Source organism: Tursiops truncatus, chromosome 13 (assembly GCF_011762595.2).
Source record: "Tursiops truncatus isolate mTurTru1 chromosome 13, mTurTru1.mat.Y, whole genome shotgun sequence".
In the NCBI taxonomy this organism is placed as follows: domain Eukaryota; kingdom Metazoa; phylum Chordata; class Mammalia; order Artiodactyla; family Delphinidae; genus Tursiops; species Tursiops truncatus.
In genome coordinates, this window is record NC_047046.1 from 7,625,211 (window position 1) to 7,648,441 (window position 23,231).

At 45.1% G+C, this 23,231-nt stretch overlaps 1 protein-coding gene and 1 pseudogene across 3 annotated transcripts; one reads left to right on the top strand and one right to left on the bottom strand.

Annotated features, from left to right (window-relative positions):
- Positions 1-116: 116 nt before the first annotated feature.
- Positions 117-22,937, bottom strand: PSMD9 (proteasome 26S subunit, non-ATPase 9). Of its 3 annotated transcripts, none has more exons than XM_019950394.2 (6): positions 22,714-22,920; positions 18,575-18,677; positions 14,485-14,696; positions 12,319-12,420; positions 826-914; positions 117-505 (listed from the first exon to the last, which is right to left on the bottom strand). In XM_019950394.2, exons 1-6 carry the CDS (start codon positions 22,849-22,851, stop codon positions 478-480), a joined length of 672 nt encoding a protein of 223 aa, XP_019805953.1. In that variant the 5' UTR covers positions 22,852-22,920; the 3' UTR covers positions 117-477. The 3 variants fall into 3 exon arrangements, with proteins under 3 accessions (XP_019805953.1, XP_019805954.1, XP_073646115.1); XM_019950395.3 differs by having other exon boundaries at positions 18,575-18,674; positions 22,714-22,917; XM_073790014.1 differs by lacking the exons at positions 14,485-14,696; positions 18,575-18,677 and having other exon boundaries at positions 22,714-22,937.
- LOC109552598 (large ribosomal subunit protein eL6 pseudogene) lies at positions 8,760-9,676 on the top strand (annotated as a pseudogene).
- Positions 22,938-23,231: the final 294 nt, after the last annotated feature.

Sequence of the window (23,231 nt, forward strand, 5' to 3'; positions counted from 1 at the left end):
TTGACTTCGGTACAATTGTTAGTTTGTTCTGCCCAACTTTCCTGAGGCTGATCTAACTCCCACCTGAGCTTTGGTTTGAGAAGTTCATAGGAAATTCAGCTGGGGTGATAACATGCTCATATCAACACTGTAAAACTGTTTATTTGGGGGAAAAAAAAACAAAATTTCTAGAAGCATAAAGTCACATCAGCACCTACCAGAATAACTCCCGCCCACCTGCTCACAATCTAGAGGATTCCCATGTAGGGCCGTGGCCTAATTTGCAAAAGATGCTAAACACAAATCTAGTTTTTAACAATGCGTTAATCCCAAGAGATCACACTGGGAGGCCACAGCGTTTCCACCACCTAGAAGTTCAGGCTCCCAGCCTCTTCCAGATCCTTGAGCTTCAGGAAGAGAAGAGAAGGAGGAAATGCCCACTAGACCCAAGTCTGGGGCAAGGGAATATGCTTTCCTGTTTCTGTTCCCCAGGGACAATCATCTTTGCAAAGGAATAATGTTGCAGCTGGAAGGAAAAAAAAGGAACAGTGTAAGTTTGTGGCTCCATTCAGGAAGATCAGAAGTGAGCCGTCCTGAGCTTTTCACCTACATGCTTTCATTCTTTCAAAGCAAACGTCCAGTTAATAAAAGAACCAGAGCGACCAGGGCTCCCTCCACCTCCATACCTGGAATCTCATTCCCGCCACAAGGACTTATCATGAGTTGCTACAGGCAGTCTGGAAATTCCCTTCATTTCCCCACGACCCCACCTCCTGCCCGCAGCTTTGTGTCTAGCAAGCATGCAGTGCACGCTGCAGTGTGAATGAACGGACACGGATACTTTACCCCAGCAGTCCTTTTCCCGCCCAGCGTGTCGGCACGAGTCTAAGCTGGTATTTCTCCCCTCTGCGGATCACTGTCACATTCAGGGGCTTCTGAAAGGAAAATGAGCTCATTTTATGTTCAACCTCCTTAGTACTCAAAGAGATTCAGACTAGAATGCTGAGATACTGTCTTTTTTTTTTTTTTTTTTTTTGGCCGCGCAGCATGTGGGATCTTAGTTGCCCCACCAGGGATCAAACCCACACCCCCTGCAGTGCAGGCGTGGAGTCTCTTAACCACTGGACCTCCAGGGAAGTCCCACCCACCAGACTGGTAGTAAGGATGCTTATTTTAGGCATAATTCCTACAACTGGTGAGAATGTGGAGGACGTGGCACTCTGGGGGCAGGCAGTGGGGCTACAGATTTGGTACCTTCTTCCTGGAAGAACACAACTGCCCCCAGCAACAACAAAGCATCTTTAGAAGGTGCATATAAGATATATTCTGCAAAAGTACAAGATGATATATGAACAAAGCATTTATCCCAGGACTGTTTATAAATTTCAAAAACTGAAAACACCCAAAATATCCCTCAATAAGGTATTGGTCAAATACAGTATAGTGAATAGCAGTTTGTTTAGTAAAAACAAAACAAAACCAGCAAAGTATGAATCCATTTGAATATATGTCCTAAAAGGTCGTATGTGTTGTGAATCAAGTATACTTCAATTTAAAAATAATAATTTAAAAATAAATAATAAAAAAAATAATAAAAGCTCTAAAAATTCAATAAATAAATAAATAGACATAGGACTTCCCTGGTGGCGCAGTGGTTAAGAATCCTCCTGCCAATGCAGGGGACGTGGGTTTGAGCCCTGGTCCGGAAACATCCCACATGCCGCGGAGCTACTGAGCCCGCGTGCTAAAACTACTGAAGCCTGCACACCTAGAGCCCATGCTCTGCAACAAAAGAAGCCAACGCAATGGGAAGCCCGCGCACCGCAACAAAGAGTAGCCCCCATTCGCCGCAACTAGAGGAAGCCGGCGCGAAGCAACAAAGACCCAATGCAGCCAAAAATAATATTAATTAATTAATTAATCTAAATAAATAAATAGACATATGTGTTGCTTGGTGCATACAAAGTTTTCTGGAAGATAAACTGTTAACAGTGGTTACTTCCAGAAAGAAGCACTAGCAGTTTGGAGTAAGAGAAGAAGACATTTACTTTTTTATCTTTCTGTACCATTATTTCTTCTTTACTATGCGTACGTATTACCTTAACAAAAAAATTAAAGTAGGTACAATATATACCAAAGAAAATTACAAGTTAAAACAAGATTCATCAAATTTTAAAACTTCTGTACATCAAAGGACACTGTCAACATAGTGAAAAAGCAACCCACAGAATAGGAGAAAATATCTGCAAATCATATATCTCATAAGGGATTAATATCCAGAATATATAAAGAATTCAACAGCAACAACAAACAACCCAATTAAAAAATGAGCAAAGAACTTAAACATTTCTCCAAAAAAGATATACAAATGGCCAATAAGCACATGAATAGATGGCCTACATCACTCATCATTAGAGAAATGCAAATTAAAACCACAATGAGATATCACCTTATACCCATTAGGATGGCTATTATCAAAAAAAACAAAGGGGGGCTTCCCTGGTGGCGCAGTGGTTGAGAGTCCACCTGCCGATGCAGGGGACACGGGTTCGTGCCCCGGTCCGGGAAGATCCCACATGCTGCGGAGCAGCTGGGCCTGTGAGCCATGGCCACTGAACCTGCGCGTCCAGAGCCTGTACTCCGCAACGGGAGAGGCCACAGCAGTGAGAGGCCCACGTACCGCAAAAAAAAAAAAAAAAAGAAGAAGAAAAAAAGAAAATAATAGGAGTCAGTGAGGATGTAGAGAAATCGTAACCCTTATACACCGCTGGTGGGAGTGTAAAATGGTGCAGCCACTATGGAAAACAGCATGACTATTCCTCAAAAAACTGAAAATAGGGCTTCCCTGGTGGTGCAGTGGTTAAGAATCTGCCTGCCAATGCAGGGCACACGAGTTCGAGCCCTGGTCCAGGAAGATCCCACATGCCACAGAGCAACTAAGACCACGCGCCACAACTACTGAGCCTGCGCTCTAGAGCCTGCGAGCCACAACTACTGAAGCCCGCGAGCCTAGAGCCCGCGCTCCGCAACAGAAGCCACCGCAATGAGAAGGCCGCACGCTGCAATGAAGAGTAGCCCCCGCTCGCTGCAACTAGAGAAAGCCCGCGCACAGCAACAAAGACCCACCACAGCCAAAATAAATAAATAAATAAATCTTTTAAGAGATTGAAGATAGAATAACAGTATCAACCTGCAATTAAACATATGGGTATATAACCAAAGAACTGAAAGCAGGGACTTGAACACATAATTTGTATGCCCATTTCATAGTAGCATTATTCACCAAAATGGTGAATAGCATTATAGCCAAAAGGTAGAAGCAACCCAAGTGGCCATCAATGGATTACAGGATAAACAAAATGTAGTATATACACACAGCAGAATATTATTCAGCCTTTTTTTTAAATATAAATTTATTTATTTTTGGTTGCATTGGGTCTTCGTTGCTGCACGCGGGCTTTCTCCAGTTGTGGTGAGCGGGGGCTACTCCTTGTTGCAGTGCGCAGGCTTCTCATTGGGTTGGCTTCTCTTGTTGCGAAGCACGGGCTCTAGGTGTGCGGGCTTCAGTAGTTGTAGCACGCGGGCTCAGTAGCTCTGCGGCATGTGGGATCTTCCCGGACCAGGGCTCAAACCCATGTCCCCTGCATTGGCAGGCGGATGCCCAACCACTGCGCCACCAGGGAAGTCCCTATCATTCAGCCTTAAAAAGGAAATTCTGACACATGTAACAACCTGGATGGACCATGAAGACGTTATGCTAAGTGAAACACATGAGTCACAAAAGGACAAATATAGTGTGATTCCACTTAGAGGGCTGTATATAGAGCAGTCACATTCACAGAGACAGAAAGTAGATTAGTGGTTGCCAGAACCTTGGGGAGATGGGAATGACTAGTTAGTGTTTAATGGGTAGAGTTTCAGTTTGGGAAGATGAAAAAGTTCTAGGGACAGTGGTGGAGATGGCTGCCGAACAATGTGAATGTACTTAATGCCACTTAAAAATGGTAAATTCTATGTTATGTACATTTTACCGTAATTTTAAAAAATTAAGGCAGATCTATCAATGGGATCTCTGAATCAGAAAAAATAAAGCATGATGAAAAACAAAAAAAGACACCATTTTCCACCTCGACTGTCACAGGATAAAAGACTGACAGTAACACAGTTGGGGAGGGTCAAGAAATAAGCACTCACATACACTACTGGAGAGAACATGAACTAACGCAAGCTTCTGGGAGGACACCGTGACGACACCTATCAAATCGGTAAATGTGCATTGCCTTTAACCCAGTAACTCCACTTCTAGAAATCTGACAGAAACCCTCACACAAGATAAGAATATTCACGACACCACTATTTGTGGTGGCCAAATATTGGCAATGGCTTAAATGTCCAGGTTGGGGGTCTGGTTAAACGAACGATGAGAAACCAAGCCAGGGAACATGGTACATTGTGTACCGATACACGTGTACCAACATGGAAATCCCTTCAAAGGGAGAAACATCGAGAACGGTACATAGAGCAGGTCTTCTTTGTGACTTCTTTTTCAAAAAGCAATCACTGTAGACATACACATCCACACCCAGAAAATGTGTGAGAGCTTCACTGATGTGCTTCCAGTTCTGGAAATGATGGCCCTGGGAGAGCTAGAAATCCAGAGGGTTTCTACCTATGGCACGTCCTAGATGTCTTTCTGATTTGCCCACTTGCACCTCCAGCCCATTCGTCAAAGACACCATCATCTCCTGACCTGGCTGCTAAAACTCTGTCAGCCCTCCAATCAGCTCTCTACCTGGCCTCTGGAGAAATCTTTTCAAGGCACGAAGCTGCTTACAGCTGTTATTCTCCAGCTTGGAAGAAGCTCTCTACTGCTGCTTGGGAACATTGAAGAAGGGCCCTGCCTCCTCCCCTCTCCCCCTCTTCCTTGCTCTGGGTTCCAATCAGCCTTCTCTGATCCTCTCACCTCAGGGCCTTGACCCTGCTGGTGGGCTCCTCTCCCTGCCAGTCTTGATAAACTTCAATACACTTAGAGGCCACGTCTTCAGGAACACTCTCCTTCAACCCCAAACTACATCAGAACCCCACTATTTGCTCTCCTAGCCCCCTTGAACTGTCCCTTCATAGCACTCACTGGAGTGTACAATTACACATCTGTGATTATTTGATTAATGCTCATCTCCCCCACTAAAATGTTCCCACGGACCCTTGGTTGACCTGTTTTGTTCCCTGTTGTAGCGCCTGCACCTTGCCCAGGACTCAGAGCAGGGAAGGTACTACAAGGGAGGGAGAAATCCAGGACTTTTATTCTTACTTGAAATACGTTCGCATTGTGTGAGTTTTTTTCACAATAAAAACACATTATTTTTATTATTGAAATATAATTCATATACAATAAATTCACCATTTTAAAGTATATATTCAGAGACTTGTCCAACCATCACCACTAACTAATTTCAGAGCATATTTCCATCACCCAAAAAGAAACCCCATACCCATTAGCAATCACTCCCCATTCCCTCCTCCCCCAGCCCCTGGCAACCACCAGTCTGCTTTCTGTCTCTGCTTTCTGTGCATTTGCCTATTCTGGACATTTCGGAATTCTAAAATATGTGGCCCTTTCTGGGACTTCCCTGGTGGCACAGTGGTTAAGAATCCGCCTGCCAATGCAGGGGACACAGGTTCAATCCCTGGTCAGTGAAGATCCCACATGCCGCGGAGCAACTAAGCCCGTGCGCCACAACTACTGAGCCTGCGCTCTAGACCCCGTGAGCCACAACTACTGAGCCCACATGCCACATTACTGAAGCCCACACGTGCTCCACAACGAGAAGCCACCGCAACGAGAAGCCTGTGCACCACAGCGAAGAGTAGCCCCTGCTCGCCACAACTAGAGAAAGCCCGCGTGTAGCAATGAAGACCCAACGCAGCCAAAAATAAATAAATTAAATAAATAAAATTAAATAAATTAATTAATTAAATATGTGGCCCTTTCTGTTCGGCTTCTTTCACTTACCAGAAGTCCTTTGAAGGTTCGTTAATGTTATAGCATATCGGTACACCAATCCTTTTTATGGCTGAATGAAATACACATTATTTTTATAATAAAGAAAAATTATTTTAATTTAAGGGTTTTTTCCTTTGAAAGTATATGCATTCCAGAAACTCACCTTTAGAAAATTATCTAAGGAAACAGAGCTTTGTCTACAAGAGTGTTAATTTTCAGGTTCCCATAAAATTGGAAAGTACCTAAAAGTCTAACAATAGAATGCTGTGGGGTTTTAAAAAACTTTTTTTAATTCATAGAGCAGAGACCATAAAAACCCAGACCCCTTATTCTCAAGCTGGGCTCTGGTTCCAGGAGCACCCCGGGCCCTGAGGGCGTGAGGTCCCCCCACCCCCTCTAGCTTATCCCAGCAGCTCAGCTTTTATCTGTTTGATATTTTGGAATTCCCCAGGAAATTTCACTTGAAGAAAAGGTTCTGTTGTTAGAAAACATTCAAAAAAAAAAGAAAACGTTCAATGACTACTTTTGTAAAGAAGGCCTTATACAGTGTTATTAACTATAGTCACCACACTGTGCATTCTGGTATACGGTAATACTCTATGCATATCTGACAGCGGCTAGACAGTAAATCTTCAAAGTCTTCATCACAAGAAAAAAATGTGTAACTATGTATGGTGACAGATGTTAACTAGCCTTACTGTGGCAATCATTTCCCAATATATGCAAATATTGAATTACTATGTTGTACACCTGAAACTAATACCATGTTATTTGTCAGTTATACCTCAGTTTTTTTTTAAAAAAAAGGATCTGTAGGCCTAAGAATATATTTAACTGGAAAAGACAAATTAAAAACCAGTGGCTATTATGAGTAATCACCAGTGGCTATTATGAGTAATCACCAAAAACTGGAAAACAACCTAAATGCCCCACACTGGGAAATGGATGAAGAGTCTGGGGCTCATTACACAGTGGAGCACTACTCAGCAGTGAAAAGGGATGAACTACAGATGCACGTGACCATGTGGAAGAACGGCAGATTCATGACACTGGGTGAAAGTAGCCAGACTTAAAGGGCTTTATACTCTGCAGTTTCACTTATATGACATTCTGGAAAAGGTAAAGCTACAGGGATGGAGCACAGATCAGTGATTTCCGGGCGATGGGGGTGCAGAGAGGGCTTACCTACAAAAGCATGAGATCATTTCGGGCTGTAGAACTGCTCTGTATCTTCATGTGGTGACATTTACATAACTACATACAGTTGACAAAATTCACAGTACTGGACACTGAACAGGGGGAATGTTGCTGTGGGTCAATTAGACCTTAATGAAAGCAACCAGTAGCTCTGTGTGCTGATGTATGAAGGACACACAGTTGGAAAGTGGCTGCCTTTGGAGGACAGGAAATGCACCTGGAGGAGAGGGAGGTTTTTCATTCCATGTTCTTTGGTTCTGTTTTTACCATGTGTTTGTATTACCTCTACCAGGAAAAAAAAAAAAGACGTATTTACAAAGCAAACCACTAACAATGAGCCCAGACAACTACAAAGTTTAAAAGTATGTGCAGCAAGGTACCCAAGAGACGTGAGTAAACTATGACACACTAGCAAGCTGGGGGTGGGGTGGGGAGGAAGGAGAGAAAAACTGAGACTTTGGGTAAACATAACAGAATGAACCTACATCTGCATCATCTCTAGAAATCTCACTAAAATGATGACTGGACAGTAAAGAGGTAACAAAGGTACCATGCCACAAGGTTAAACTCTTTGAAATTCCTTCCTTCCAAAGCTAAAGCCTAATTCCCCTCCCTTTGAGTGGTGGCTGGACTTCGTCGCTTCTAACGAATAAAGTGGAAGTGAGAGTGTGAATCTTCAGAGACTGAGTCAGAGCAGGTGCTGCTGACTCCTCTCTGCTCTCACTTGGACCGCCCATTCTTGGGGAGGTCAGCCACCACGCTGTGGGGCATTCAAGCAGCACTGTGGAGAGGCCCTTGTGATGAGGAACTGAAGCCTCCTGCCAACAGCCATGTGAGTGAGGGATCTTGGAAACAGATTCTCTAACCTCAGTCAAGCCCTCAGATGACTATGGCCTCCGCTTATATCCTGACCACAACCTCATGAGAGACCCTGAGCCCAAACCACCCAGCTACATGGCTCCTGGACGCTGCCTGACCGCCCAAACTGTATAAGATAATAAATGCTTGATGCTTCGAGCTGTTAAAGCTCTAGGGTGATTTCTCACTCACCAATAGACAAATAATACACCCTTTATAGCCAGGGGTTAAAGGGAAGCAGAGCAGGAACAAATGGATTTGTTCCGGGGAACCCAGAAAGGCTCCAAACAAACAGATCAAAGAAACAGAATAAAGAATTGCACACATAAGAATTATAGAACAGAGGTGGCAATATAAATGAGTGGGTAAAGTACTAACTTTTCAATAAATGGTGTTGGGACAACTACTGTCCATTTGGGGAAAAAAATTAAGTTTGGTGCCCTGCCTCACACCATTCAGAAAAACTAATTTCAGATAAGCTATAAACCCAAGAGAAATGAAAACATATGACCACACACAAACTTACACAGAATGTTCACAGAAGTATGACCCTATAACAATAGCGAAAAAGTGGCAACAACCTAAATATTCATCAACTGATGAATGGATAAATAAAATATGGTCTATCCATACAACGGGATATTATTCGGTCATAAAAAAGAACGAAGTCCTGGGATCCCCTGGTGGCGCAGCGATTAAGAATCTGCCTGCCCTTTTTTCCCATCTTGCAAGATGGTGGGTGAAAAGGCTGAGAAGCCAGATACTAAGGAGAAAAAACCTGAAGCCAAGAAGGCTGATGCTGGTGGCAAGGTTAAAAAGGTGAAGCAGGGGAAGCAGGGGAAGCCCCACTGCAGCCGAAACCCTGTCCTGGTCAGAGGAATTGGCAGATATTCCCTATCGGCTATGTATTCCAGAAAGGCCTCGTACAAGAGGAAGTATTCAGCAGCTAAATCCAAGGTTGAAAAGAAAAAGAAGGTGAAGCTTCTTGCTACTGTCACAAAACCAGTTGGTGGTGACAAGAATGGTGGTACCCGGGTGGTTAAACTTCGCAAAATGCCTAGGTATCATCCTACTGAAGACGTGCCTCGAAAGCTGTTGAGTCACGGCAAGAAACCCTTCAGTAAGCACGTGAGGAAACCGCGCCAGCATCACTCCTGGGACCATTCTGATTATCCTCACTGGGCGCTACAACGGCAAGAGGGTCATTTTCCTGAAGCAGCTGAGCAGTGGCTTGCTACTTGTGACTGGGCCTCTGTCCTTCAATCGAGTTCCTCTGTGGAGAACACACCAGAAATTTGTCATTGCCACTTCCACCAAAATTGAAATCAGTGGTGTGAAAATCCCAGAACATCTCACTGGTGCTTACTTCAAGAAGAAGAAACTGCGTAAGTCCAGGCACCAGGAAGGTGAGATCTTCTACACAGAGAGAGAGAAATACGAGATTACAGAGCAGCGGAAGGTTGATCAGAAAGCTGTGGACTCACAAATTCTGCAAAGAAGCAAAGCTGTTCCTCAACTCCAGGGCTACCTCCGCTCTGTGTTCGCTCTTACAAACAGAATTTATCCTCACAAAGTAGTGTTCTAAACTTCTTACAAAGAACCTAATTAAATAATTCGGTCCATTAAAAAAAAAAAAAAAAAGAATTCGCCTTCCAATGCAGGGGACACGGGATGGAGCCCTGGTCCAGGAAGATCGCACATGCCGCGGAGCAACTAAGCCTGTGTGCCCCAACTACTGAGCCTGCGTTCTAGAGCCCGCGAGCCACAACTACTGAGCCCGCATGCCGCAACTACTTTAGCCTTCATGCCTAGAGCCCATGGTCTGCAACAAGAGAAGCCACCGCAATGAGAAGCCCGCACACCGCAACGAAGAGCAGCCCTCGCTCACCGCAACTAGAGAAAGCCTGCGCGCAGCAAGGAAGACACAAACCCAAAAATAAATACATAAGTAAATAAATTTATTTTTTAAAAAAAGGAATGAGTTCCTGACACATGCTACAACATGGATGAACCCTGAAAACACTATGCTAAGTGAAAGTAGTCATAAAATATCACATATTGTATGATCCCATTTATATGAAATGTCCAGAATAAGCAAGTCCATAGAGGCAGAAAGTAGTTTAGTGGTTGCCAGGGGCTGGTATATATGGGGGGAATAGGGAGTGACTGCTAACAGGTACAAGGCTTTTTGAGGTGATGAAAATGTTCTAAAATTGATTGTGGTGATGGGTGCACAACTCCATGAATAGACTAAAAACGACTGGATTATGCACTTTAAATGGATGACCTATAAGGTATGCGAATTGTACGTCAATTAAACTGTTATAAAAAACAATAATAGGGAATTCCCTGGCAGTCCAGTTGTTAGGACTCCAAGCTTCCACTGTAGGGGGCCCAGGCTTGATCCCTGGTCAGGGAACTAAGATCCTGCAAGCTGCACGGTGTGGCCAAAAAAATAATAATAAAAATAAAAGATACATTCCAGACGGATTAAAGAAAAGCTAAAGACAAAAGTACTAGAAGAATTTCTTTAAGAAGACACAAAATGCCAAAGCCGTAAAGCAAAAAACTGATGAATTTGACAAAATCAAAATTCTAAACTTCCACATAAGTACAGACTTGATGAAGGTGTCAGTCAGTGCAGAAATGAGGGCCTGACCTCTAGCAGGGCGCCAACACTGGCCAACTGTTTCTTGGCCCGATGCCTGCCTTCTGATGAGTTACACATGGATGAGCAGTGTGGCCAAGTGGGGGCTGTGTGGGTGCAAGACAAACCAAGAATTGTCGGTTGAACTGAAGATTTCATTTGGGAACCAAAAACTTTAGTAATTTCTCTGTACTTTGAGCCCCATATTTCTCCTGCAAAGTATGGATCTTTGCCAAAAAAAGGTTTGGTTGGGGTTACATTACTGAGAAACAAGATGAGATGGTTACGTGGAAGTGTTTTTTAATGGCATATTCTGCCAGAAACTAGAAGGCTGCAGCCTGTTTTGAATTTCAACTTTTATTATATCTTTAAGGAATGAAATTATCAAAAGGCACACAAATCAAGTTCTAATATACTACTGTTTGAACAGCACTACACTATTATGCACTGTACTGTATTTCTTTATTTTAATCCTCAGGGATGGTTTTGGCAGCAAAGAGCCCTATAATATTAATAAATTTAACAAAATGGATATCTAAGTGAATTAAAAAAAGAAACTTTCAAGTAATCAAAGTTACCATAAAGAAAGTTAAAAGAAAAGGAGCTAATCAGGAGAGACATGTGCAATGTATAAACAGGCAAAGATTTAATATATAGAATATAGAAAGAGTTCCTACAAATCAATTTTTAAAAAGGACAAATAACCCAATAGAAAATAAGTGGGGAAAAAAGACTAACAGACAATTCATAGAAATGGTACTCAATCTCACTGGTAGTCAGGAAAATACAAATTAAAACAAGATGGCATTTTGGCAAAGTTATTAAAAGATCAATAATAGAGTACTGCTGATGATATGATACACAGTTGACCCTTGAACAACATGGGTTTGAACTGCTTAGTTTCGCTTACATGTGAATTTTTTTCAATAAATACAGTACTGCACAATCCGTGGATACGGAGGGCCAACCACGGGACTTGAGCATCTACAGACTCTGGTATCTGCACTGGTCCTGAAACCAATCCCCCGTGGATACTGAGGGACGACTGGACTCACATACTGTTGGTCAAGGTACAAATTCATAAAACTTTTTCAAATTACCTATTAAAATCTTAAGTGTGCATTTGCTGAGAGCTTGTAATTCTACTTCCAGGTGTGCACAGTTGTGAACAAGTATGCACGACTATTCACACCGGCATAAAACTGGAAATGAACAAGACGTCCACTGATAAGGCAGCGGGTGGACAAACTTCTATCCATTCATACCATGGAGTGCTATGCAGCAGTGAAAAAGAGCGAGGTGTGTGCCCAGATGAAAAGATGTCTAAGAAACCTTGTTAAATGAAAACGGGGATAGGAAGCAGGAGAGGGGTATTTTAGACAGGGTGGCTGGAAAGGCCTCACTGAGAAGGTGGCATTTGTACAAGAGGAGGGAGGGAAGGAAGGAAGGTGAGGGGGTAAGGGAAGAAGATTAGCATTCTAGGCAGAGGGAACAGCAAATGCGAAAGCCCCGAGCGGGGACTGTGCCTGAGAAACGGCACTCTGAGGGCAGCTGTCAGAGGCCCCGGCCACGTTTCCTGGCCCCGGCAATTCCAGGGTTACTGGTCAGATGCCACGTAATACCTCCAACTCACCCCCTCACTGTGCTGGACCACAGTGCCAATGTTCTGCAGCGACTGGAAGTTTTGGGTGTTCACAGAGCCAAACTCCACTATCTTGTCATCCACTTGCAGACCCTAAAGAGAGAAGGGAAAACAGAAAATCAGGCTAGAGGTTAAATGTTCTTCTGGTGTTCTTTACCCTCCCATACGTTCCCAATTTAATAAGCGTGTTTTCTACAGGGGAGAACGGCAGGCATGATGCAAAGAGGCTGGGATTTAGATACCTCGGGCAGGGAGGGATGGTGGATAACTGGGCCACCTCCTCCGGGGGTTCCTCCAGGGGCAGATCTAATAAAAGGTGGCCAGGTCTACCCAGTGTCTGAGAAAAGCTGGCAGTTGTATAGGCCTGGAGGAAAATGGGGAAAAGCTCTCTGGGGTCTGACCCAGGTTTGGGGGCAAGTAGAGGCAGGCCCATCTGGCCTATTTTGTTCAGGGGTCAGAATTTAGATGCATTGGCCCTAAAAGCCCCCAGGCAAGCAGCCACGGGCACAACACTGACCCAGAACTAGAGTGATCCTGTCACTCTAAGAGCACAGATCACAATTCACCCATCCCTTCAACAAATACTCGTCGCAGGCTGACGACAGCTCTGTGCCAGATGCTGTGCACACAGTGGTGAATAAAACAGAGCTTGTGTGTAACCTGCAGTCTTGTGATCACTAAAGACGACTGGCAGGACCCAGGTCCACCTTCTAGAAACTGTGCGTCCTGGCACAAGGTACTTCAGGTCTTTGAGGCTTTTCCTCATGGGTGAAATGGGGTAGATTAGTACCTACCCCAGAGAACAGCTGTGGGATTAAATATTACATGCAGGCCCACATACACCAAGGGGGGAAAGTGGTGGGGGATGGTGCGATGAATTGGGAGATTGGGATTGACATGTATCCACTAATAAGTATAAAATGGATAACTAAGAAGAACCTGCTGTATAAATAATAAATAAACAAAATAAAATTCAAAAAAAGACTAGACTAAGGCTGAACAACAACAAAATGCAGGTACACATAAAAATTTGTACATCATGTTCACGGTAGCATTCTTCATAATGGCCAAAAAATGGGAACTGAGGAATGGATAAACAAAGCGTGGTCTATCCAGACAGCACATTAAACTCAGCAGTAAAAAGGAATGAACATGAGGGAGGGATAAATTGGGACATTGGGACTGACACATACACACTACTATATATAAAATAGATAACTAATAATAAACTTCTATATAGCACAGGGAACTGTACTCAATACTCTGTAATGGCCTACATGGGGAAAGAATCTTAAAAAAAAGAAAAAAAGAGTGGATACATGTACGTGTGTATATGTATAACTGATTCACTTTGCTGTACACCTGAAACTAACACAACACTGTAAATCAACTATACTCCAATAAAAAAAAGTTTTTAAATAAAAAGTAAAAATTTTTTAAAAAATTAAAAAAGGAATGAAGTTGAGATACATGCTCCAACATGGCTGGACCTTGAGAACATGATACTAAAAGGAAGAAGCCAGTCATAGAGGACCACATGTTATATGATTCCATTTACACATATATGACATGTCCAAAATAAGCAAGTTCAGAGAGACAGAAAGCAGACCGGTGGTTGCCAGGGGCTGAGGGGATGGGGTGGTTGAGGCGTAATGGCAAATTGACACTGGGCTTCTTTTTGGGATAACGAAAATATTCTAAAATTGACTGTTAATACACTAAAAGCTACTGAATCATATATGTACCTTAAAAGGGTTAAAGTTATGGTATGTGAATTATATCCCAATAAAGCTGTTAAAACTTCTCTAAAGACACCAGGGAAGCTATAACTCACTTGGCAGGATACGTGGTGCTAAGCAAGGGCTCAGCAAGTGGCAGCTACTGTTGTCATTCTCGTGTCCATTACTCAACGCCCAGCTAAAATCGGCCCTGAGAAGAGAGCCTCTTTCCCTCTCCGGGGTCACCCTGTGTCCCAGGGTCTCTCTGCAGCTAGTTGAGTGGGCAGCAGGGGCTGACTCCTGCTGGGCTGCAGCGGGCCTTCATCGGCGTCTGCTGCACTGGTGACAGCGTGGGTCTGTCTGTCCATAGCCTCCCACCCCCACCCCCGCCCCAAGGCACCCTTGGGGTGTGGATTTACGGGGCCAGGCCCTGGCTTACTGCGATGCTGGCAGGGGAGCCGGGGCTGATGCTGTTCACTATGGCGAAGGCCTGAGCCGGGCTGAGGTCCTGGCTCTGGCCCAGGCCATGGCTCATGGCCTCCCTGTGGGCCTCGGCCAGGTCCCGGGCCTGCTTCTCCTTGTCGCGAGCATGCAGCTGGTGCAGGGCCTCCTCCACCTGCTTCATCACCGCCTTGTGATCGTTCTGCAAGCCTGGAGGAGAGCACCGTGTCAGGGGCCGAGAAGACAGCTGAGGACACAAGACCCACACGTTCATTCACTGACTATTCAACGAGCACTTATTATATGCCAGACGTTGTGCTAGAAGCTGAGGACCTATCTGTGAACACGACAGAGGGGCTGCCCTCATGAAGCTTACAGTCCTGCAAGGAGAGCAGCTGTGGGACAAGTGATTGCAATGACACCTGATGACTTCAATGACTAGGAGATCAGGGAAGGCTCCCCAAAGGCAGCACCGTTTCAGCTGAGACCTGAAAGGTGAGCAGAAGGAGGGAACTGACCAGGTGAATCCATGGCCACAAACTCAAACGCTCACAAGGGGCAAACACGAGTAAAGCAGGCTGGGCTAAGAAGGCTTTCGCTTTTCTCGTAATGCCTCTAGAAGAAAAAATGATGCCAAGTCTACCAACACGTGACTGGTGATATTCAGTCTGGGAGAGGCAACAGGGAGCAAAGCTGGAAATTAGGAGTTTGGGGATGAAACCTTCGGATTTTTTTCAGTACTGACGGTCAACTCAGGATGTTGGGAAGGACTGTGTGGGCCAAGCAAGTCATCTCTGCAGGCCGGGCTACCAGAGTGGCTGGGAGCTGGGTTAACTTGTTTTTTAACCTAAAGACAACTTCCTCTACGGCTCTGGATTCAGCACCTCATTCAAGCCAGTTCCCTAGGACATCCCTGGTGGTCCAGTGGTTAAGACTTCACCTTCCAACGCAGAGGGTGCAGGTCTGATCCCTGCTCAGGGAGTTAAGATCCCACATGCCTCGTGGCCAAAAAACCAAAACATAAAACAAGCAATATTGTAACAAATTAAATAAAGACTTTTAAAAAATGGTCCACATCAAAAATAAAAAAAAACCTTAAAAGAAAAAAAAGCCAGTTCCCTGTGAAGAGTTCCAGAGGCCTGAACAAACCAGCACTGCCTGCCAAGCCACATCTAGCATCCATAGGCCACAGACTTTCAGACTTTCCAGGCACCTTGGACTGTGGGCACGCAAGGCTACCTGACCTTGTTCCTCTGCTCCTGTCACTTTGGAGAACAGGTAAGGCCCTCAGGCATTACGAGCCTCTAGCACTCAACCCACTGGTGCAGACACGAGAAAGAGCCCAGACTTGAATAAATGAAGACATAAACCTGGGCAGGAAGACTTAAAATGGTGTCAGTGTATAATACACGGTCACTCTGACTAGAAAAGGTCCCCCAGGTGATAAGCTCCACGAGGACCCCAGAGCCTTCAGAGAGGCCTGGCACACAGTAAGTCTCAAGCTACTGCTGCTGGGTAAAGGAATGAATGACTTCATACACCATATACTGCAATTCTAATCAGAATTAAAAAAAATTTTTTCCTTGAACAAAATGTTTCCAAAGTACATTTCAAAAAACAAACTTGCAATTATAACAAATGCAACATATTAAGGGAAGATGCTAGTAATGGGGAAAACTAGGTACAGAGTATACCGGACCTCTCTGTGTTATTTTCCCAATTTTTCTGTAAATCTAAAACTGTTCTAAAAAATAAAGTTTATTTTTTAGGGCTTCCCTGGTGGCACAGCGTTTAAAGAATCCACCTGCCAATGCAGGGGACAGGGATTCGAGCCCTGGTCCGGGAAGATCCCACATGCTGTGGAGCAACTAAGCCTGTGTACCACAACTACTGAGCCTGAGCTCTGGAGCCCGAGAGCCACAACTACTGTAGCCTGCACGCCTAGAGCCCAAGCTCCGCAACAAGAGAAGCCACCGCAATGGGAAGCCCGCGCACCACAACGAAGAGTAGGCCCTGCTCACCACAACTAGAGAAAGCCACACGCAGCAACAAAGACCCAATGCAGCCAAAAATAAATAATAATTTTTTTTAAAAAAGTCTATTTTTTAAATAAAATAAACTTGTGAGAACAGTTTTTCAAAAGAAGACCAATAAGGAATCGCTCAAACAGACTCTTACGTATATTAAAGTCATTAAGATGGCATGATGTTAGCACCCAAAAAGAGAGATCAACGGAACAGAGCAAAAAGCCCAGAAAGAGACATAAGCACGTCTAAAGATTTAATACGCAATATTGTTAGTGTTTCAAATTAACGGAGAAAGAACAGACTAAATGGTGTTGTAACATCAGGCCAACCATTTGGAAAAAAATAAGTCGGTGCCCACCCTCACACTGTGGGCTAGGGCTTCTCAAATTTCTCCCAGAATCCTCCTAACTGGGGAGCAAGTGGACTGCTTCCCTGGGGCGTCCAAGGGTTTAGCCAAAAGCCCCAAATTTCCCTCCAGTCTGACTGTCTTAACACGGTTTTTCCCTACTCTGTATCTTCCTATTTGTTTTAATATTAAAATGGCATGCTTCTTTTCCCAACATCTTCAAGGAAAAGTGACGCTCTAAGAAGTCCTATGATCATAGTGTGACTTTGAGGAAACTTTGGCACCTTCAGCTGTGTCTCACCCCAGGGCTACCTGTACTCTCACTGAGAAACCTGACCTTAGACCAAAGCACGCTGTATATAGAGTCAAGATTCACAGGTAAAACAGAAGTCATTAAGGGAGAAAGGTGGATGATAAATTCCCTTCTAATATGACTTTGTGGTAGAGACTGCTGGTTGCCTACCTGTGGCAGCGTGAAAAGTGGCCCCAAAGAGGTTCCCATCCAAATCCCCAGAACCTGTGAATTTGCTACTTTACATGGCAAAGGGGGCTTTGCAGGTGTGATTAAGTTAAGGGCTCTGAGATGGGGAGATTATCCAGGTGGTGGGCCCAACGTAATCACAACTGTCTTTATAAGTGAAAGAGGGAGGCAGGAGAGGGAGAGAAAGAGATGTGATGCCAAACCCAGAAGCTGGAGAGATGTGACTGCTGGCTTTGAAGATGGAAGGGGCTGCAGGTCAAGGAGTGTGGGCAGCTTCTAGAAGCTGGAAAAGACAAGGAAATGGATTCTCCCTAGAGCCTCCAGAAGGAACACAGCCCTGCTTGACACCTTGATTTTAGTCCAGTGAGACCCACTTGGATGTCTCATTTCCAGAACTATAATAAATTCGTGACGTTTTAAACCACTAAGTCTGTGATGATCTGTTACAGCAGAAACAGAAGACTAATAAACTACCCAATCTCTACTCTCTCTGTTCCTTGACAATAAATACATACGTATATACATACATACAATACATATACACACACATAAATAAGAGAGTTTATTTAGGATAGCAACATGCCCATTGTGGGGTACATTTCTTGCAGGCAGAGGAGCCTATGAGAGGAAAGCAGAAATTGATGCAGGGGGTGGGAGTGGGACTTGCAGGACAGATCCTTTACAGGAGGGGTGGCAGCTGGCATAGGAGCTTGTGCCCTTCCTACCTTCTTCCTTCCCTTTCTTCCTGCCTGGAACATGGACATGGTGACCCTGAAGATGGATGAATTGCCTAAGGATGGCAGAGCCTGAGTTTCTGATGACCAGCCCTGCGCTGCCTACCTCCAAATGTCTTTACTGAGGAACTGAGCTGTTTTCTGTTTGAGTGACCATAGTTAGGTCACTATCATTAATAGCTAAACGTATTTCCTAAGACGTAATTGATTTGATTGGGATCGTAAGCAATATCTGACTTGGGTTTCTGTTGTTATTGCAATAAAAGTTTCCGCAATGAAGCAAAGGCCCTAAAAACAAAATGAAAAATGAAACCATAAAGACAGACCCCTAGAGTCTAACCTGCCCCCTTAGTTCTCAGTCCCTCGATGGGGACAGTGAGATGATCCCATCAAGGCAGAAGCCAAGGAAGCAGATAATATGGAACACTGGCGATTCCTCTGTGTGCCTTAAACATCCCCTGCTGCAAGGTGGGGGAACATCCCCAGAGAGGGTCACTCACAGACGATGTTGTGCCTTGCGGTTCGGACCTGGTACAGGTCCACGTCTGCCCGGGGGTAGCCCTCGCAGTCCACCAGTGGCTCGTTCATCCCGATGCCTTTCTGCTGGAGGGAAGAAATGAGGTCAAAAAGATTTCACAGGTATGAAGTCCTCGGGCCTCTTTCCCCAGACTCCCGTCCTCTGCAGTCATAATAAAGGTGACAGTAACGAGAGAGGCCATATATTGATCACTTGGCACAGACCAGGTCCTTTCCCACATCCTCTCATGACTGCTCTCTGTGGTGGGCACCATTTTTTAACTGACTTTTAATAACACCAGTAATGCACGAATCCATTCTCCTTTTTTGAAGTTAGAGCAGTGCAGATAAAACTAAAGACTCCTTTGAGCATCACCCCCAAGGCCAGCCTCTTCCTCCACTCCTCCAAACCCTCCTTCCTATGGGCAGCTGACACCTGGCTGGTGGCCTTGGAAGCTGGAGGGGAGTAAAAACCTCAAAGAGCACCCAGCTGAGGCAGGACTTTGGTTCTTCTGAAAATAAAAAGAGATGTAAAGGGGCCTTCAAACAGGCTTTTCATCCCTGGAAGGAACACTGAACTGGAACCCCAGTTGCCATCTGGGAAGAGGAACGGGGAGGCTAGGGGACAGCAGAGGGAGAGAGACTTTCTATTATGTATCCTTTTGTAGATTTTGAATTTTGACCATGGCAATGTATTCCCTATGGAAAACAATACATTTGTTTTAATGTTTGTTTGTTTGTTGTTTCGGCTGTGCCGCGCAGCTTGTGGAATCTTAGTTCCCTGATCAGAGATTGAACCTGGGCCCTTGGCAGTGAAAGCGCAGAGTCCTAACCACTGGACCGCCAGGGAATTCCCTTGTTTTAATGTTTTAAAGTCTTTTCCTACATAAGTCAGAGCATGGTGCACAAAAGCAATGAAACATGTTATATGACATGTTTCAGGGATTTTCAGTCAGACTTTGATTTCAAGCTCAATTCTGCCACATACAATCTGGGTGACCTTGGTTAAGAGGTTCACCTCTCTGGGCCTCAGCTTCTTCAATTATAAAATGGGAATAACGGCACTTACCTCCCTTCCCACCTGCTCTGAGAATTAACGAGCTGACCTATGTAGGGTGCTTAGCACAGTGCCAGGCACATTCACAGAGTGGTGAACAGCGGCCCCCAAAAGATATGTCCAAGTCCTAAACCCCAGAACCTGTGAATGTGACCTTATTTGGAAAAAGGATCTTTGCAGATATAATTAAGTGAAGGATCAGCGAGAAGAGATCATCCTAGATTTAAGGTTGCCCCTAAGTCCAATGACGGGTATCCTGATAAAAGAAAGGAGGGGGAGATTTGGGACACAGGGACACAGAGAGAAGGCCACGTGAAGACAGAGGCAGGGACTGCAGTGATGCAGCTACAAGCCAAGGATGGCCAGCAGCCACCAGAATCTAGGAGAGAGGCATGCAACGGATCCTCCCTCAGAGCGCCCAGAAAAACTCAAACCTGCCAACACCTTGATGTCACACTTCTGGACTCCACAACTGTGAGAGAATAAATTTCTGTCGTTTTAAGCCACCAAGCTGTGGTAATTCGTTATGATGGCCCTAGGAAATTAATATACATAGAAAGTAATAGGTGATGGCTGTAATTATCAGCACGGAGACCAGCTGCCTAGTGTACACACGTGCTAGCGGGAGGGATTCCATTCGTGTCTGTACCTTTCTCTCTGAAAGTGTACACGGGGGAAGGATTCCATTCATGTCTGTCCCTTTCTCTCTGAAAGCCTCTGGGTTACACCTACTGTTCCCTGTTCACGGGGAAGGGGGTCTCGTATACTGTCTTAGCACAGGACTCTCTATAGATACAGCATAAATGTGCCAGGGGCTAAATATCTGTATCTGCCTCATGCCTGCCCATGATGACTAAGAGTTGACTGGCCTCTCCAAGTCAATACCACATCAGACACTGCTTTCCAAAGTTGAGACTCACACCACTGGCAACTCACACACGGGGCATTAAATAACCCATTCCCTTTCTAATTATCTTCAACCCTTCAATAATCAGGGAGAAAGTCTCCATTTGGTGCTGGTCTTTATATCACCTCCAGATCACTTGTTATCTTTGGTCCTCTCCATTTTGTTTTTTTTTTTTTTGCGGTACGTGGGCCTCTCCCACCGCGGAGCACAGGCTCCGGACGCGCAGGCTCAGCGGCCATGGCTCACAGGCCCAGCCGCTCCGCGGCACGTGGGATCCTCCCGGACCGGGGCACGAACCCGCGTCCGCTGCATCGGCAGGCGGACTCTCAACCACTGCGCCACCAGGGAAGCCCTCCATTTTGTTTTTAACAGCTTTATCAAGATATAATTCACACACCATACAACCCACTCATTTAAAGTGTACAATTCAATGGTTTTTAGAATATTCACAGAGTTATGAAACCATCACCACAATCAATTTTAGAACATTTCCATCACCATCCAAAAAGAAACCCAAGACCCACTAGCAGTCACTCCCATTCCCCCCTCCCCTCAGCCCCTGGCAACTACTAATCTATCTTCTGTCTATGGATTTACCTATTCTGGATATTTTATATAAATGGAATTATAAAATGTGTGGTTTTTTGTGATGCTCTTCTTTCACTTAGCATAACGTTTTCAAGATTCATGCACTTTTGTAGCCATGTGCCAGCACTTCATTCCTTTTTATTGGCTAATATCCCGTTGTATGGATAGACCACATTTCAGCTATCCATTTATCAGGTGACAGAGAGTTGGAGGGATCACCTTGACAAACACTTTTATATTTAAGGAAAGAGAGTCTCATTTTTTCATATGCTGTGAAGTTATAAGATTTCCTTTAAAAATAAAACTAAGTAAAAAAAGTGAGGCAACTTAAAGAAAAATATCAAGGGAGTAACAACAGTACAGGACATATACAGATAGAGCATATCCTGCCTGCAGTAGCAAAGTAACTAAGGTGTGAGAAGTTGCTGGCACAACACTTGAAAGCACAGATTCTGGGTTCAACAGGCATAAGATCTGAATCCCACTTTGTGACTCTGAACAAGTGACTTCCCCTTTCTGAACCTCAGGGTAACAAACCAACTTCACAGAGTAGTTGAGAGGATTCCACGATATAACACATACATAAACCGGCCCACTTCAGGCACATAGTCAGCGCCCAGTAAAATGGTACCCTGACCTCCATATGATACTTCATCTTACTCCCACCACCTAAAATGCATTCCATCCGCCCTACATAGAATGTAATTCATTTACTCTTCCCCGGCAAATTGATCTGTGGTTTTATACTAGGTGGCTTAAGAAAAACTGTATCCGTTTTGGAGTCAGTGGGGTGTGGCTAGCTAAGAACTAGCCCCACCACTGCCACTTCCAACCTACGTGACCCTAGGCAAGGATTTTCCCCACTCTGGGCCTCAGTTTCCTCCTTATACAATAAGGATAACGAGCCTTTCCTGTCATTCAAAGCTGGGTTCTTAGACCAGTGCCATCAGCATCGCTGGGAATTTGCTAGAAATGCAGTAGCTGCTCCCACACATCTGTCCGCCAACAGAATCTGAATTTTAACAAGCTCTCCAGGTGATTCGAATACACACTAAAGCTTAAGAAGCTCTGAGGTAAAGTGGTTAGTAAAGCACAGGACATCTGGTAACCGTTCAACAAGGACTGATGATAGAGGTGATTATCACCCTGCCTCTGCAAACTTACTGGCCCTGTGACTTGAGGCAGGTTTAAGTAATGCCTCTGTTGCCTCATCCCTAAAATGGGGGAAATGACAGAACTCACCTCAAAATGTTGTTGGGAGGATTAAACGAGTTAACCAATGTCAAGCGCTTAACAACTGCGCCCAGCACCCAACAAGAATTCCACAAATACCTGCTAGAACATCAATTCTAACTGTTCCTAGTTATTCACGTTATTTGCCTCACTGTCTGCTGCCCACAGAGGCCACAACTGCTGCGCCTTGGGCCTCCCAGGGAGGGAGAGACCCACAGCTGAGAGCTCAAGCGGAGGCCGCCCTGGTCTCTCAGTCCCCGCCCCGGGTCTGGGGGCCGGGTTGGGAAGGCCTCCGGGCGCCTCCCACGCCCGCCCGGAAGCCCCGTGCCCACACTCACGCTCTCCAGCACGTCATAATTGGCTTTGATTTGCGCCTCGATCTCCTCCTTGCGCCGTATCAGTTCCTGTATGTAGCTGGCAGTCACCCCGCTGGCCTCCGGGGAGCCTCCGCTCTCCCTCGTTTCCTTCTCCGACATCGTGAACCTCGGCCGGGGAGCCCTAACTGCGGGTTTCCCGACCGCGGACGCCCGAGGAGACTGTGCCTACGGCTCCGCCCGCGGGCCAAAACACCGCGGCCTTTCGCGGGAGCCTGGAAAAGCGAGGGGCGTGGTTTGTCGGCGGGGCGTGGTCACCGGAAGCCCCACAATGCGGGAACACGCGGTCCTGTGGTGACTCGTGGAGGGGAGGTATAAAGACGGAAGGATTCCCTGTCGCACCCAAGCACTGGCCGCGACCAGGACATGATGAACTCTTCCTAGTTAATTCATTTTCTTTCCTCATTCATTCAGCTATGTATTGAGCGCCTACTGCATGTATGTACCTGAGCACTGTGCATGGTGCTCCATTGCAGCTCTGC